The sequence below is a fragment of the Brassica rapa genome, chromosome A03 (assembly GCF_000309985.2).
Source record: "Brassica rapa cultivar Chiifu-401-42 chromosome A03, CAAS_Brap_v3.01, whole genome shotgun sequence".
Classification (NCBI taxonomy): domain Eukaryota; kingdom Viridiplantae; phylum Streptophyta; class Magnoliopsida; order Brassicales; family Brassicaceae; genus Brassica; species Brassica rapa.
In genome coordinates, this window is record NC_024797.2 from 334740 (window position 1) to 351940 (window position 17201).

General features: G+C 35.9%; 3 protein-coding genes across 7 annotated transcripts; 2 read left to right on the forward strand and 1 right to left on the reverse strand.

The window, feature by feature from the left end:
* Positions 1 to 279: 279 nt before the first annotated feature.
* Positions 280 to 742, reverse strand: LOC103855475. The gene has a single exon (XM_009132463.3). It carries the CDS (start codon positions 661 to 663, stop codon positions 436 to 438), a length of 228 nt encoding a protein of 75 aa, XP_009130711.1. The 5' UTR covers positions 664 to 742; the 3' UTR covers positions 280 to 435.
* A 5414-nt stretch (positions 743 to 6156) lies between these two features.
* LOC103855477 (putative nuclease HARBI1) lies at positions 6157 to 13607 on the forward strand. 5 transcript variants are annotated; one of them, XM_033286253.1, is made up of 7 exons: positions 6194 to 7027; positions 7165 to 7270; positions 7391 to 9014; positions 9468 to 9848; positions 9920 to 9957; positions 10726 to 11145; positions 11229 to 11572. In XM_033286253.1, exons 4-6 carry the CDS (start codon positions 9479 to 9481, stop codon positions 11128 to 11130), a joined length of 813 nt encoding a protein of 270 aa, XP_033142144.1. In that variant the 5' UTR covers positions 6194 to 7027; positions 7165 to 7270; positions 7391 to 9014; positions 9468 to 9478; the 3' UTR covers positions 11131 to 11145; positions 11229 to 11572. The 5 variants fall into 5 exon arrangements, with proteins under 5 accessions (XP_033142142.1, XP_033142144.1, XP_033142145.1 ...); XM_033286251.1 differs by lacking the exon at positions 10726 to 11145 and adding an exon at positions 11996 to 13607 and having other exon boundaries at positions 6157 to 7027; positions 7391 to 9848; positions 9920 to 9972; positions 11229 to 11510; XM_033286254.1 differs by lacking the exon at positions 10726 to 11145 and having other exon boundaries at positions 7391 to 9848; positions 9920 to 9972.
* Positions 13608 to 16295: 2688 nt separating this feature from the next.
* Positions 16296 to 17194, forward strand: LOC103855478. The gene is made up of 2 exons (XM_009132468.3): positions 16296 to 16677; positions 16753 to 17194. Exons 1-2 carry the CDS (start codon positions 16399 to 16401, stop codon positions 17017 to 17019), a joined length of 546 nt encoding a protein of 181 aa, XP_009130716.1. The 5' UTR covers positions 16296 to 16398; the 3' UTR covers positions 17020 to 17194.
* The last annotated feature ends 7 nt before the right edge of the window (positions 17195 to 17201 follow it).

Genomic DNA, 17201 nt, shown 5'->3' on the forward strand with positions numbered 1-17201 from the left:
TATTTTAATATAAATATTTTCGTACTTCAAAGCCTTTTTCATCTTTCAATATAAAAGACCCACGAATTTCTCAGTCAACGTCAACCATAGCATATAAGATTCTAAAGAAAATTTTCAGTGTTGGAATCTCTAAACATTTACAAGAAAAGGGGGTTCTCAATCATTCACACTTTTGCTTCGGTAATTTTGTCACGTTTTAGCAATTAGTTTAGTCTCAGAGGTTGTTATCAATTCAAGACGTTTTCTATTGTATTCAGAAGCCCGAAACCATTGAACATATTGAAATATGAAATTACGATTGATTCATTATCATATAAGTCATTTTACAAAAGACTGATTATTAATTTATTATGCGATATTAGAATGAAGACAGGGAAATGTTTATGCGATGATAGAAGGCTTAAACTTTAAGTAAAAGCAAAGGAAAACACGAAATCAGTTAGAAGAGGCGTTCCCTTCCTTGCTAGCATTGTCATCTTTCTTGTCACTGTTTGCTGGAGGAGCAGCAGCTGGAGTAGGCGGAGGCATCTGATGGCGCGGCAGCTGAGAAGGGATGGTGGATGGAGGGTTTGCTGTGACAGATATGTCGGTGAGATCCAGGAGGGAGTTCGGAAAAACGCTCAGAGAAGGCCTTCTCTGGTGACGGCCTGGTCTCTCAGACATTGTTGTTACAGATTCAGACAAGAAGGACAGTGAGCAGAGAGAGAGAAAGAGAGAGAGGGTTTATTGTTTTGAGTGATGAGATTGAGAGAGAGAGAGAGAGTTTATATAGAGGGTGAAAACAAATGGGGTTAGGTAGACGGTGATTATCCGAATTCCGAGCATGTACTTTAGTCAATTTCCATGCAGGTATTACTTTTTTAAGCTCATAAAATCTATTACATAATTAATGAAAAATAGGAATTGAAATATTATTGGATTGAAAATATATTATTCTTCCATAAACTCGTTTCAGTACATAGAAATATATATTCATTTCTTTTGGCAATATTTTTTAGTACTTATCTCCAATATTTTCATAGCTTTCCAAAGTAGCCAGTCATGTGCATGGTCAAATGATTCATATGTAAAAGTTATGAATTGTAAAGATGGACAAGAAGTCAAAACTTATTTATAACAGTTACCTACAAGTCTGCCATTAGTCAGGCAATTCTATAAACTAAGGTTGACCATCAAAAATTCCAAAATTGTACTCTGTGTAATTGGTTCTAGATTAAAAAGTTGTAATGTATGATGTCCACCACATGTGGTGTATGAGATACATAAGTTAATAAACATGATTAACTGTATGTAAATAATTTTACCGCCGCAGTCTCTTAATGGGTGCAAAGGTTATCACTACAGTTAATTGTACACTTTTCCAATAATCATCAAAGTTCATTGCATTTAGTGGTAACCGAGAAGTTCATTGCATTTGATGAAAATCTGTATAATTGGTCTGACAGATATTAAAAACTCCCGATAAGCTTTTCTGAAGGAACAATCAATTGAGCTCACAATTATTTTATTATTGTAATAACTTTTGTCTTTTCCTGTCTAGATGACAAACATTTCTTCCTCCATGTGAGGAGATGTCAGTCTAACTGGAAGTAACTATTGTTACAACTTACAAGTCCCATAAAGCCATGCAAACACGTATGCAAACATGAATTTAATTTTCTGTGTCTGAATTTTCTAGTTCATAAGATTGGTTTAAATACTCAAAATTGGTGATTTCACAAATACATATGCTGATTAAAAAATTGAAATGGGAGACGGTAGATATTATTTCGTGTATATTAAAGTCAGTGAGGTACCTTGGGAATCATATAACACGGTTCTGAAAATCGGCGTGTTACATAGAAAATATCTGAATAACTTAGATGTTTTGCATGTGCTCTCATCTTATGAATGGAGGTGTTACATACTTACATTACCATGGTCTATAAATAGCTAGGATTTGCAAAATTTTTAAGAATATTAATTAATCTTTCAACGAATGTTAACAAAACTCATCGTTAACTTTCCATTGTGATCATTTATATATGAGATTCTTCCACTTGCTGGTAACACTGCAAGAGATAACAAGAATAGTACCGTATCACCACTCCATTTTAACCGCGAGGAACGACGATAAGCTACGAAACTGCTAAAAGGCATAACAATCGCCCAAGGTGGCGTTTTGCCCTAACAAAAACCCAAGTCTCCTCCCAAAAGAAGTCTGAGAAAGCAGCTTCAAAGACTACCAAATCGCCTAAGAAGGCATAGTTCTCATTAGCTTTCCTTCTTCTTGCTCTCTGTATAACTAGTAATCTCTCTCTCTCTGAAGACAGAACACTTCTTACATTTGTTCATTAGTTGTAATCAGTGTTACGTACAGAAAAGTCTGATTATCGTTATGAATCAAGACAATGTTCAGTTTGAAATAAGAGATGGTGATCCAACCTACTTGTCATAAAAAAAAATGGTGATCCAACCTTTTACTAATCATAAGAAATTGCAAATAATTGATATTTAACAATGTATTATTCAGATATATCAGATTTGATAATCTTTCCAAAGAGAGAAACAATGATCGACCCAAAATTTCGAGAAATTAGCCATATTGTTCCCGTCCGCAGATAAAGATCAATCTGATCTTAAGAACTTGTAAATTTGGTGACGGCTTTGCTTCCGCCTTCCTTCTTCTCCACCTCGATCATTTCTCCTCCTTAGGCGCCATTAGTGAATTGGAATCGAGAAAACAGTGAAAGATTGAACGGTGTATGATAATATCTCTGGGCAATGAAACCATGAATGAGATAGGGTTTCGAAACATGACAAGATCACTTGCCTGTCTATCTTTGGCTCGTCGGATGAGAAACAGTTATAGTACAAATTAACCGTTGGGGATCGCGCCGTGCACTGGAGTCGGCCTTTATTGGGCCTTCTGACTAATATATACAGGTGAAAAGCGTTAGGCCCGTAAACAATGTCTTCACGTGAAATTCGTCTTTTGTAAATGTGAACACAACGCTAATCTAAACTTTCTTTGGGTTACATTTTCGTTTTCTCCGAAACAATATACTTTCAACTGCATCTACGATAAACTTGTATCAAGATTTTCTTATGTAGATATGAATTACGACTAAATTAAAGGTTTATAAAAAGAAGAGTGTATATGCAAACACTTGCAGTTTTTTTTGCATTAGATAGAAAGTTCTCTATATTCTTAACCATTTTAAACCTATTTTTTCACATCCTAAGTATTTGGTCTGAAACTGGTACCAGCTGCTGGATGGGTTTGTAAGAGCAATAATGTAAATAAATTATAGTAAGTAATCTTATGAACTTTTGATGATTGAAACTTTGTACCTGCTATTGAGTTTCCAAGAATGAGTTCTTCGACAAACACCGCTACCAAACTTGGTGGTCCATCCCGTTAGAGAATCCAACAAAAGAGACTTCCCAAGATGTTTGGATAACTCCTACGTACAGAACTCATATCCAAGTTTACTAAGTACATCAGAATTTGTGAGGAGCGCATATTAGCTAGTTTTTATCCTATCGCTTTGATTTGGTTAGGTACAGTACAGACTATTGAAGGACTGGAATGGAATGATGGATTGGGATATAACAGAAACATTTTCATATTATTGGATGGGAAGTAAGAACGAGTGCAATTATTTTGTTTATCAACCAAACGTTTTGTCAGGGAATTGCATTTCAAAAATTCCGGATACACACACACTCTTATTCATGATGAGCATATTTCTCCATCTCCATGCATTTGTATATGATAAAATTATATTGTATTCTATGCACATTTCTTATTTGATCGTTTGAAAACATAATTCAACATATGCGATATTGATAAACAGTTTCATGGATAAAAAAATTATTGGAAAATCTGCACATATAGGATCGCATAGGTCACCCGATGCTACGGAGGGTCTCACTCCAGTATCTGCTTCGATTCATGTAGCTACTATGGTAACAGCTGGTTTTTTCATGATAGCAAGATTCTCCCCTTTATTTGATTTGAGACTATTGGAGACAGCAAGCCACTCAATGTCTTCCACCTCAGATTTTTTGAACTGTGCATAGCTTCCATATTTTATGCTTCAACGGGTTCAGTAAAGGTTGTCCATCTCATGGAGCTTCTTCTTGTGTGTTAGCCGATTGATAAGACGGATATCCTTCTATCAAGGAGAGATTGATATAGATGAAGTTCTCTTCGAAACAGTTGGATTGACGGACGGTTCTGCATGACATACTCGGCGGATAGACTCTTTATTCCACAACAGACAACCACAATGAACGGTTTTGCCTACAATACTCTGAAACCTCTCCTAGACCTGGTTTCCACACATCATGTTGTTAACTTGTTAGTAAAGTCCTTAATTTAACGTAGCCACACTTTTATTTATAAACATAATGTTAAGGGACTTTTTCTTTCATCCAAAATTATGTTCTGTTTTGGTTTAGCCCTATCAAACAAGAGTCATTCTTGGCTTCACCCCTTAGGGTGAACCTCTAGGTTCACCAACCAATATGATTTCATTATTTCAAATTCGATATCTTTGAAAAAAGGAAACAAAATATTCTCAAATTATATTATGTTTTTAAAATAAAAAAGTAAAAATAAGATAATAGTTACAGAAAAAAGAATTTAAAAAAAAAATATTTTTAATGTTGTCAACAAAACACTAAACCCTAAATCCTAATCCCTAAACCCTAAATCCTAAACCCTAAACCCCTGGATAAACCCTAAACCCTTGGGTAAACCCTAAACCCTTGGGTAAACCCTAAACCCTTGGATAAATCCTAAACTCTAAATAAAAAAAACCCTAAATCCTAAACGCTTGAATGTTTTAGTGTATAGTAATTTTGATTTAGAGTTAAGGATTTATCCTAGAATTTAGGATTTATCCTAGAGTTTAGGGTTTATCCAAGGGTTTAGGGTTTAAGATTAAGGGTTTAGAAATTAAAATTTAGGGTTTAGGGTTTAATGTTATGCTGACGACGTAAAATATTTTTTTTTGTAATGATTATTATTTTTTTTATCTTTTAATTTTAAAAACATAATATAATTTGACAATATTTTGTTTCCTTTTTTAAAAGATATTGAATATAAAATAAGATAATCTTATTGGTTGGTGAACCTAGAAGTTCACCCTAGGGAGTGAACCTAAGAATAAGTCATCAAACAAATACCATAATAACTGCCCAACTTATTATTGGCTGTTAATTTATATCATGTTGGTGTTAGTTATAGGATCGACATGAATTGTAAAAACCAGGTAAACTTTTAATCAGGTCATGGAATCAAAAAAAGGATTTAAGAAGGGAATTTATATAGAAACATCAGGTTAATACTACAAGTAAAAAGAAATAGAATTTGTTATATAAATATCACTAAAATTATGTTCTGGAAAATAATAGAATCATTCATATATTTAACATTTATCATAAGTAAAACTATCACGGACTATAACGCGTCAATTTAAAACGAATGGTCGGTCATTCGTACGAACAAAACATGTAAATTATCGACAAAAGAGCACGTCGATTTACTTGAATAGAAGAATTTTTGGAATTAGGTGGACATTACTACAGGGAAAATACAAAACAAAATAAAACTGATTAAAAGTTCATAATAGCAATATTAAAAGATGTTTATTAAATCAATACCATTAAAAGAGGATCATTCACTTAATGAAAATTACACTTTCTCAAAAATACCCTTATTTTTACAAAGGATGAATAAAATTCATTAATGGCATTTAAGTCTTTTGGTTTTGGGCCTACATATACACCTAAATAGATCTATAAATAATGGGCCTATATATATTTAAAAGATATACTAACTTTAAATATAATATATGTATAAATATATTACAAACTATAAATAAATTAGCAAACATGAAAATATCATTTTCTTAAATATACATATCAATATTCAAAACAGATCATTTGAATATTATACATTTTTTCAATACAAACCAAAATCCTATATCCTACACCATATATCATATACATATTTGAATATATTTTTTCCATTTATAATGTCATTTTATACATAATATTAATATGGCAATTACGAGTGTTCAAGAAAATTTTAAAAACTATATTAAAATTAATTTGCAAATCAGTTTTCGATTAATAAATGAAAAACAAACAAATCCGCGCTTTCTAAGCGCGGGTCAAAATCTAGTAAATTCTTATAAAGATGGGTCCTACAGTAGGATTCCTACTTCACGTGGTTACGGGCCCCACCGCCACGTAAGCTTACTGGTTGATAGCTTCTCGTAAAATCTCTTGTAATCTCCTCTCAACCAATCATAAGCAGAAGCCCACGTGGGATAATCGGACCCATCACGAGCCCACTGTTACAAGTCAGCACCCAGCAGCTGATACAAGCAGGTAATCAGCACTCCCTTTAGATGAAGGATAATATATTTTATTACTTAAAATATTAGTGAATATGTAATATCTCGTGTAATATTGATTTATACGGTATAGTTTTTCATTTGATCAAAAAAAAGAAACGGTATAGTTTTTCTTTTTTTTCTAAATACTATATGATATGCTGTTTCTATTTTCTAAAATTGTATTCTTCTTCTAATTAACAATTATCTTTTTTGAAAAAAGGAGTGCTGATTCCATTAACAATTATCGCGTTGTATAAACACAACTAGCCGATTAATAAACATGTTAACTGTAACGAAAATAAAAATAATAACATTTTATTTAGCAAAAAATAACATTTATATGTTGATTTGGTTTTTAAGTATCTGTAATCAATTATTACACAAATAAAACAAGCCCTGTCCATTTTAGGTTAACTCCAGGACTATATACTGAAAATTATTTCATCTAGACATTTTGTCTTATATATATTTTAAGGTGCATTTCTCTTTTTCTGTTCTTGTAGTGTTGTCACATGCCTTTCTTCTCCCTTTCGTCATCATCTCTCTACTTGCTCCTCTATATAACAAACTACTCTTTAAATCAATATCATATCATGGGTGATCATAGCAGCTCACAAGCATCTTACATCCATTTGGTACCGATTTAATCATACTTGTTTTGTAGTTTTTCTTCTTGAGTCAATCTCTGATCTTGATGCTGATCATATGATGATGATATATATATGGTCTTCATTCGTCATCATACTATATAAATTGTGTTTATGAGATGCAGGTGCATCATTTGATAGAAGAATGCATAGTCTTCAACATGGGAAAAAAAGAGTGTATGGATGCTCTGTTCAAGCATGCTAATATCAACCCTATCATCACTTCCACGGGTACATACACACGCATATATATATATACACATAAATGCACACACACAAGACACATGAATACAATATATGGAACTGGTAAATATATATTAGTATATAGTGGGTAATTGATTAATTTTACAGTGTGGAAGGAGCTAGAGAAAGAGAACAAAGAGTTCTTCGAGGCATACGAGAGACGAAGAAAAGAAATACCGACCGAGAAAGAGACAGCTCGAAGAATCCGAGATTTGCTTTCACGAACTAAAATCTAAGATCACAATACCTACTTGCTTATGCGTACACATGTATGCATGTATATGTATGAATGTATGAATAAACCGAATTCTATAATATACTCAATGGGGGAAGTGATGATTATGTACTGTAATTTCCAGTAAGGAATGAATAATTTTTTTAATGGGGAAAATGGCATTTTCATTTATTTATTTTTTGCTAGTGATATTTTCATCTAAAGCACCTGTTTCCTCTACAATAAAGGGAGGTGGAGGGGAACATCTGGTGGTATGATCTATAAGTGAGAGCTTCTTTTAAGAATGATATACCGATTTATTTGCATATATAACTAATTAGATCGTGACGATAGGGTGTTTATTATTAAGTTTATGATTTTCTGTATTTATATTTATATTTAAATATGTGATTTCTGCAGTAAAACATATATAACGTAATTTATAAATAATTAAGATACATAAAATATAAGCAAAAGCAATATAATACTATATGATTTGCATACAGAGATTTCATTTCCATTTGTGTTTATTGCTTATGAATATAGTCAAACTTTCTATCTATATATATATAGTTGAAACTTTCTCTATGAATGCATGTATAAAATGAAAGAAAAAAGGATATAATATATATGATTTCATTTGTATGCAAAGATTTCATCTCCGTTTATCTTATTATTTCTGAATCACTTTTATATAATTTTGTTACTATTTGAGATCAAACACTGCGGTAGAAAGAATTGTGTAATTTATAATCGATTATAGATATAGTTATCAGACTTAAATCACAATTAACTTCGGACTTGGTTCTATATATCACGCATGACTCATTCATTCACGGTTAACAATAGTTTGACTATTAGTCAATTAACTATTATTCTATTACCAATACCACCATCCACTTTCTAAAAAATATATATATACCACCATCCTCGATCATTAAGTTTTTTTTAGAGTTTCACTGTATCAAATTTGCGATGAAACTCTATAGTTTTGTCATTTGTGCACCTCGACAATAATTAGGTTGAACCGTGTTTAATTAAAAAACAATGCTGGGAAGAAAACTGTTGGAAATACATCAAATGTCGAAAAAACCACGTGGAAGGCACGTGGGAATGTTCGTCATTACATAGGATTGCGTGTTAGGATTTGGTGATGACGTTAAAAAAACTATTGTGGCTTCTTCTTTTTGTTGGTGTAAGAGCATGCGCAACGGTGTGTTTTAGGGAGTCCTTAGCGCTAGATTATAGGGTAATCACATTAAAAATAAATGAAAAAAGGCAAATAAGCGAAGGATCAGTCCGTGTAGAAGGAACTTAAGGACTTAATCCTTAGGGCAGCTGGCACGCTTTGATTGGGTCGAGTTGTGTTTGTGTGTCGTGGTCACGAAAAAAAAAATCATTCGACACAAACGTAGAAAAAAAAACTCTCGAAGAAACAGAAGGCGATTTTCGATCCATCTCGTTCCATCTTCTTCCCTCGCGTTCCAAGATAAATCGAGAGGAATCTGTAGATTTATGGTATTAGATTAGGTTCCTTGTAGTTTTCCTGTAAATTTAGGGTTCGTTTTGCTTTTTTAAATCGAATTGGGGATTTTCGTTTCAAGTTAGGGTTTCAAATGATTTGGGTTTTCAATCGATTTGTAGAGGTTTTGGTTAGTAGTTACGGTTCCGAAACTGAAATAGGTTTGATTAACGATTTGCTTATCTGCTTTTAACCATTGATCCATCTGGTTCTGTCTGTCTGATTTCAAACGATGAATGCTTATCTGCTTCGTCTGCTTTTCTGCTTTGACTCAAGGTTTTATTTTCTTGTGAAACTTAAAACACGATCCTTTGTGTGTTTACACGATCCCCCTCATCTATGCTTTGATAAATTTCTGTTTGGTTAGTCGTCTGATGATGAATGCTCTGTGGTAGTTGTTGTTTCACTTTTGTTGTTCTATTTTGTGCTTACATATTTAAAAATTTCAGGTTAAGCAAACATGGGCCAAGACTATAGCTACACCCAGCCTTCCTCATCAGACGAGTATGACTTGACCTCACTGCTTGAAGCTGAAGCGGCTTTGTACGCCGAAGAAGCTGAGAGTAGCTACAACATTGGTGAGCCTGTTCAGTGCCCACCTCAGCCGTTTCAGTACTTATGTGGGGGACATACAAATGCGGAGGAGATGCGTGCCTTTGAGACACAACTTAGTCTTCTCAAGGATCAAGTTCGTGCGAGTGACCAGAAGCTGGCTACGCTCGAGAAGACCCTGTGTGATGAGTTATGCAAGAAGACATCATGGGTTACAATTCTTGGAGTATCTCTTCTGCTGAGCCTTTTACTTTTAATAGCGGTGATAATTCTTGGAGGTTAGTTTCAATCCTTGTTTTTTAAAAATTTTGTCCTGTGGATTTTTAAAATTTTTTTTGATGTTTTCCAGGAACAGCTTCGAAGGATAGTAGAAGACTATCTAACGTGGAGACTGTCTTTAAGGTTAGAAACATTTAAACTGAAGCTATTTCTCTGTTTTTTGCTTCTCTGAAAAAAACAAAACATTTATATTGAAACTCTTTATCTTAAATGCTTACCTTCCTTATTCAGATTTGATATGATATTAAACGTTATCACACTCGTACTTGTTTACTTTCTGTGTTACTAGTAGAGGACTTATTAGATTTGATTGGTGATAAATGCTAGTTTAGAGCTTTCTATCTGCCTAACTACTTAGTTTTGTTGGTGATAAATGCTAGTTTAGAGCTTTCTTTCTTCTAGCTGGCTTATTTAAGGGCTGTGTTGCTAATAGAGTAACACAGACAATTAGATAAAATGAATAACAGCAGTGGTTTCCGAAACCTACTGTTTAGTCAATGTCCCATTGAACTTGATTCACATGAACAAGTTTGGTTCGGTAGCCAACCACCTGAGCCTGTTGGGTCCAGTAGCGAAGCTCCTGTTGGCGAGTCTGGTGAGCCGGTTGTCGAGCCTGCTACCAAAGAGAGGAGGAAATGGAACCAGCAAGAGGATTTAATACTGATAGGTGCTTGGCTCAACACCAGTAAAGATGCAGTTAAAAACACTGAGCAGAAAGCTGGTGCATTCTGGAAGAGGATCATCGACTACTACAATGCAAGCCCTCTTCTGGTTGGGACAGTTCCGAGAGAGCTTACTCCAGCCAAGCAGCGGTGGGCTAGGATTAACGCAGATGTCTCCAAGTTCGTTGGTTGCTATGACCAGGCTATGAGGGAGCAGAAAAGCGGTGAAAACGATGATGATCTGATGAAAGCCGCACTAGACTACTACTTCAAGGATCAAGGCCACAAGTTTGGCATGGAACACGCCTGGAGGGAGCTGAGGCATGACCAGAAATGGTGCTCATCATGTAAAGACAGTGGGAAGGATAAGCGCAAACATGTCGTGGAGGTTGATATAGATGAGGAAGAGGGCAGACCGGTCGGGGTCAAGGCAGCGAAAGCTGCTTCTAAGAAGAAGAAGAGTGGGAAAGAAGAGGAGTTGTCGCGTTTACAAACCATCATGGAGATTAAACAGAAACTCTCTAACCAGAAACTTCTTGATCGTTTATTAGCTAAAAAAGTGCCATTAACTGAGATGGAAACATCACTTAAGCTGAAGTTAATGTCTGAAATGTTATGATGTTTTTCTCTTTAGGTAGATACTTCTCTGTAGGTTGCTTTAAGTCACATGTCTTTTTGTTGATTTGCTAAGTCACTCACGGGTCTTTTATGTTTCAGGTTCCGCAGTAAAAGAGGAAGCAAGTCACGGGTGCCTTTGGAGTGGTGAAAGTCTTTTCTTCTGTAGCTCATGTGAAGCAAGTCACGGGAAGTCCTTTTTCTGCTATAAGTTTGTGTCTCGGTTTCTATCTTGCCATCACTTCTTCCTTCCTTTTTTTTCCCGATTCCAATCTGGTCGAGAAGAAGTTGTTTTAGTTTATTGTTGTTGTAACATTTAGCTACTACTCCAAGTTGTAAGTTTGGCTACAACTCTATCTTGCCATCAGTACTATTTTTAATCAGGTAACTTAATCCCTTGTGTTGTCATTAGTTATATAATTATATGCATAATCATTGTTGATGAAGGTCTCTGTTATATAATTATATGCATAATCATTGTAACCTGTTAAAAGAAATGATCATCACGCCTCATGAGTTCACTACAACCAAACATACTAAAATATTAAGAAAAGATCATCACGTTCATCTTCTTCTATATAAAGAAATGATCATCACGTTCATCTATATAAAGAAAAGATCATCACGTTCATCTTTTTGTTTTTACTATAATGGAGAGTTAAAAACTTTTGTTAAAAAACTTTAATATTATCATTATCTCAAAAGTACATGGAGAGTTAAAAACTTTTGTTATTATTATCTGACCTTTTAATATTTTGTAGATAATTTTAGATAATTCAATAAAAATGTGAGAAAATTTTCTAGATAATTATTGGACGAAATTATTGTCTAGATAATTTTAGATAATTCAATTTTTAATTATTTTCTAGATATGTCATCATCTTCATCCGATGAAGTCGATGAAAGATTGGACGAAATTTGTGAAGAATACGTAGAAGAAATATACAACGACATTGTGGAGGCCCAAACCATACCGCAAAGGACACGTGCATATGTAGAACGACACCGCGAAGGAGGACAAGACCAATTATGGAATGATTACTTCAGCGAAAATTCGACTTTCTCGACTCAATTATTCAGACGCCGTTTCCGCATGAATAAGGAATTATTCTTGCGTCTTGTTCATGGCCTAGAAGCGTCCTTTCCATTCTTTCAGCAAAGAAGAGATGCAACCGGCAGGTGGAGTCTTACTGCACTACAAAAATGTACTGCAGCTATTCGTCTGCTCGCTTATGGTACCGCGGCCGACACCGTTGACGAATATCTGCGACTTGGTGAGACCACTGCACTTTCGTGTTTACATAATTTTACTGACGGAATAATACTGTTATTCGGAGAAGAGTATCTACGACGACCCACACCGGAGGATCTTCAACGACTACTCGATATTGGAGAGAAACGAGGGTTTCCTGGGATGGTCGGGAGCATTGACTGTATGCACTGGGAGTGGAAAAATTGCCCAACCGCTTGGAAAGGACAATACGCCCGTGGATCAGGAAAACCGACAATTGTATTAGAGGCTGTAGCATCCCAAGATCTTTGGATATGGCACGCCTTTTTTGGTCCTCCAGGTACCTTAAACGATATTAATGTCCTCGATCGGTCTCCTGTTTTTGATGATATTTTACAAGGTCGAGCTCCGAGGGTAAAGTACGTGGTCAACGGACACACGTATAAGTTGGGGTACTACCTCACAGACGGTATATATCCAAAATGGTCAACATTTATCCAATCTATTACCCTTCCTCAAACTCCTCAACAAGAGTTATTTGCTAAAGTTCAAGAAGCAACCCGGAAAGATGTGGAGCGGGCTTTTGGAGTACTTCAATCTCGATTTGCAATTGTGAGAAATCCGGTCAAAACATTGAACAAAGACAAGATAGGGAAGATTATGCGAGCATGTATCATACTTCACAATATGATAGTCGAAGATGAACGGGATGGATACTCTCGTATTGATATATCTGAATTTGAAGAAGGAGACGTCCCCAGATGTTCAGAAGTGGAAACCGAGTGGCCAACAAATCTGAATAATATCTTTCCCACTCGAAATGATCTTCGTGATAGGCAAACACATGAACGGTTGAAAACTGATTTAATTCAAAATATTTGGAATAAATTTGGTGAAGAAGATTAGAAATTATTCTATCTTTATGTAAAATTAATGTTCTTTTCTTTAATTGTTGTCTTTTTATGTTTAATTAATGTATTTTATGTTTAATTATGGAATTTTATGTTTAATTATGGAATTTTTTGTTTATTTATTATATTTAGTCATCCAATATATATAAATTATATTTCACAACAAATTTTTTTTTTTTTTTTTAAGGATCCCAACTTCGGACTCACCATTGTACAGCTATTTTTCACAAGAGTCCTTAACAATTAAAAAAAAAAAAAAAAAAAAAAAAAAAAGATTAATCTAATCCTAAGGACTCCACAATGGGTATCACCATTGTGGGTGCTCTAATATACTATATATAGTGATATCATGATGACCACGACAAGTAAGGTAAACCCATGAACTAACATGCCACGAGTTTCTGACTCAGCTTTGAATGTGACATACAGTTACCACTGTACATATTGCTTACTAATTTTTTCGTAGTTCCTGATAAACATCCTATTATCAAGTATCAACATGGCAATTAAAGTAGATACCGTTCGGAAACTTCTACACTGATTATATGTGTATATATGTGTGTTTATGTTATGATTATCATATAAGAGAATGAGCAATGAGCCCATGTTGTATGATTAATGGTGTGGGGTTTTATGTTGACATGCTATAACTAGTGGGACCCATCCACGTCAGGCCGACATGGCAATCTTTATGTCGCTTTGTAAAGCTTCCCCACTTGTAGGGTCCACTTGTACAGCTGGAATATATAATTGCGAAAATAGAAAGATATGTCTTATTTTGTAGTTGTAGACAAATGTATATCCCCTTCCCATTTCCCATATTTTGCCCTGATTTGTTTTTACATCTCTCATTATTGTGGTTTTAGTATGCATACCGTATCCTAAGATTGAATTTTACTTAATTTTAATAGGATTTGGTTGTACTCTTTTTTTTATAGACATGAAATTTAGGGTTTTAGGTTTATATTTGTTTTTATAGATGTGAAATCAACTTTGAAAATTCTACTTCAAAGAGTAAAACTTTGTATTAAGAGTGATCTTAATCCGGTGAATGAAAAAAAATCTGACCCCTTTGCATTATCACTACAATTTAATTAATTTTATATTTGTTATGTGTTTTTATATGTACAAACAGTCCATTAAAGTTTAAATTATGTGTAAATATATGAATTTTCTAGATCCAAAATTAGAATCTAGAAATATCACAAAGACTTAAATCCTTATGTATAGTGTTGATGTTCTGTATCCACATGGTACGGTACCTTACGATCAACTGGAATATTAACACCAAGTATATGCATTATGTAGCTCTTAAGCCGGGTCACAAATGAGATATAAGGGAAACTCAAACCCAAACTGATATTAGTTACCATGTCAACAATCTTGAAAAGAAATATAACAGCTTGTATTGCTAATCAAGCTAATTTTGTATATTTTATGGACAATCTGACTTTTCCAAAATTACTTGGTCGCGCATCCACACGTGCAACCATGTTCCACCTTGTAGGCTCACGCATTAACTAATCAGTTTATTGAATTTTTTTTTTTGTTAAATGGGGAGTAATTTACGATTGTTCCAACTATTTCTTATCCATTTATAATCTTTTTTAGCTGACAAAACAAAGCCAGTCCTCTCTGTTACACGAGGGGAGCCACTATATTCCAAGAAACGTTTATTTGAACTCTGACTATTTCTCTAAGAAAATTGAATCTAATTCGACCATTCCATCAGTTTCTGTAAGTTGTCAAACACTTTGAACTTAAACGTTATTCAATGTTAGGCTGACTTTAATATTCCATTTAAGATTTGAGTTGATTTTCGGTTTTCTATAGGTTTTAACTATTTTACATCCATTTTAAAAGATAAAGATAAGAGAGAAAGGAAAGTGGAGAGAGAGAGAAAAGAGAGAAAAGCGAGATCTAGTTTGGGGTTCGGCGCGCGGCCGGCGCGTGAGCGTCCGTGCCGGCGCCGGAGCCTCTGTTTTGTCCTTCTTAGTGTCTCTCCTTCGCTCTTCTTCGCCGTCCTGTCAACGACTGCCTTGTCCGAACTCTGGATTCGACATCACCGCTTACGGTGGTCTCGGTCTTGGAGCAACGACGCTCTCGTCGGGAGGGTCCTGGTGGTAGAAGTGGCATGCATGTTCAGTGGTGGTTTTTTTCCGGGAGGTGGAGGCTTTCGTAGATCCACCGCCGCCGGCTCTAGTTCCCGGGAAGGGAGTCTTCATTAGATTTGCCTTCGCCGGCTCTAGTTTTGGAGAGCGGAGGCTAGCACAGCTCCGCGCTGCCACTTAGGATCCCGCGGTTCTTTGGGAAAAGTTTTCTAGTTTAGTTTTGTTTCATGGTCGGCGTAGTTGTCGGTAAGTCTTGGGTGGGGTCACTGCGGTTGAGTTCTTGGTAGAAGACAAGGGTCGCCGGTGAGGTGATGTTTCACAAGGAAAGGAAGAGATGGTGTCTTGGGTCGCGTGTCTTGGGTTTGAAGTATGATAAAGGCGGAGGAGATCTCGAAGATCGATTGATCTCTCCGGCGGGATGACACGGCGGTGAAGTAGGGATTTGCGTTTGTTTGGAGGCTTGTCTGGTTTCGAGCTCCGTCTAACAAGGTTCTCGCGGGTGGTTGTTTCCGGTGGCGTAAAGGCGGAGGTGATCAAGTCGAGGCGGTGTCGACGTGTTTCGCGTCAATGGAGCAGATCACTCCACGTGTCGAGCCGCCTCCTTGATGCGCTTGCCAGCGGGCCGGGTGGTTTCTTAGGGTGGGCCGAGGGCCTGTTTTAGTTTTTATTTTGCCCCAGAGGTTTGGGCTTGCGTTTGTTTTCGTTGTAATCGGGCTTCGGCCTTGTTTGGGCTTGGCCCTTTCATCTTATAATATCAAAACTTTGGCGGAAAAAAAAAAAACTATTTTACATGTTGAATAGTCATGTCTGCAATTACATAATACATTTTCTTCTTTATTTTTCACTGAAATTGAAACTAATAATTTCTTTATAATACCAAGATAATATGGGCCGGGCATTCAAAATGGGTTTGACATAAAATTCATTCTTCGTGGGCCGACATGATCAGACCGAACCGGACAATTAGACATAACCGAAGTCGTTAAGGAAATAACAGAACAAGTTTCGGACAAATCCAAATGCTAACACAAATGGCCTCAAATGTCGGAAATCGAATCCGGTTCCTGAGTCTCGGGAAGCTTCCTCACGTATCTGCTTCACTGTTGAGAACCACCCAGAATCCTCGAAGCCTCTCCCTTCTTCTCCTTCGTCCTCCTGTTCTTCCGCTTCGTCGTCGTTGCATCTCCATCGTTCATCGTCGTCGTCCTCTTCTTTGGCTTCGCTCGTCTCCTCCTCTATCCTCCATGTCATCTCAGGCTGAATCTGGAGCTCCCCATCAATCCGATTCTTCAAAAACGGTGACTTTCTTTAGAATTATTGCTAAAAGTTGAGATTTTTTGATTCTCTGGTGATATGAGTCCTTGTTGGGGCAGGTGAGGATGGTGATAAAGGGAAGAGTACAGGGAGTGTGTTACAGAAACTGGACGGTTGAGAATGCAGAGCAGCTCGGGCTCAAGGGATGGGTTAGGAACCGCAGAGACGGTTCAGTGGAAGCGCTCTTCTCTGGACCAGTTGAAGCCGTGGAAGAGATGCAGCAGAGGTGCCGCCGTGGCCCTCCTGCAGCCATGGTTACTGGATTGGAGGCTTTCCCTTCCACTGAAGAACCAGGAACAGGTTTTGAATACAGATCAACTTTCTGAGAGAGAGAGAGAGTGGGTTTCGTTGAATGTTAGCAATGGTTATGGATAATAAAGATGTAACACGTACCATCTATATATCTATGCGTCTTTGATCAATTTTGCTCTCTAAAGCTTGTGTGTTTATTTGCTGAAGCAAAAAATTCATTCTTATAATAGTAAAGACTAAATAGTAAAAGGTATGT

Excerpts from the sequence above, each read along its gene's own strand:
- LOC103855475 (XM_009132463.3), bottom strand. The coding sequence starts at position 663 with ATGTCTGAGAGACCAGGCCGTCACCAGAGAAGGCCTTCTCTGAGCGTT.
- LOC103855478 (XM_009132468.3), top strand. The coding sequence starts at position 16,399 with ATGCTAACACAAATGGCCTCAAATGTCGGAAATCGAATCCGGTTCCTG. Across the intron at positions 16,678-16,752 it reads AATCCGATTCTTCAAAAACG|GTGAGGATGGTGATAAAGGG; the intron begins GTGACTTTCTTT and ends TTGTTGGGGCAG.
- LOC103855477 (XM_033286251.1), top strand. The coding sequence starts at position 11,998 with ATGTCATCATCTTCATCCGATGAAGTCGATGAAAGATTGGACGAAATT.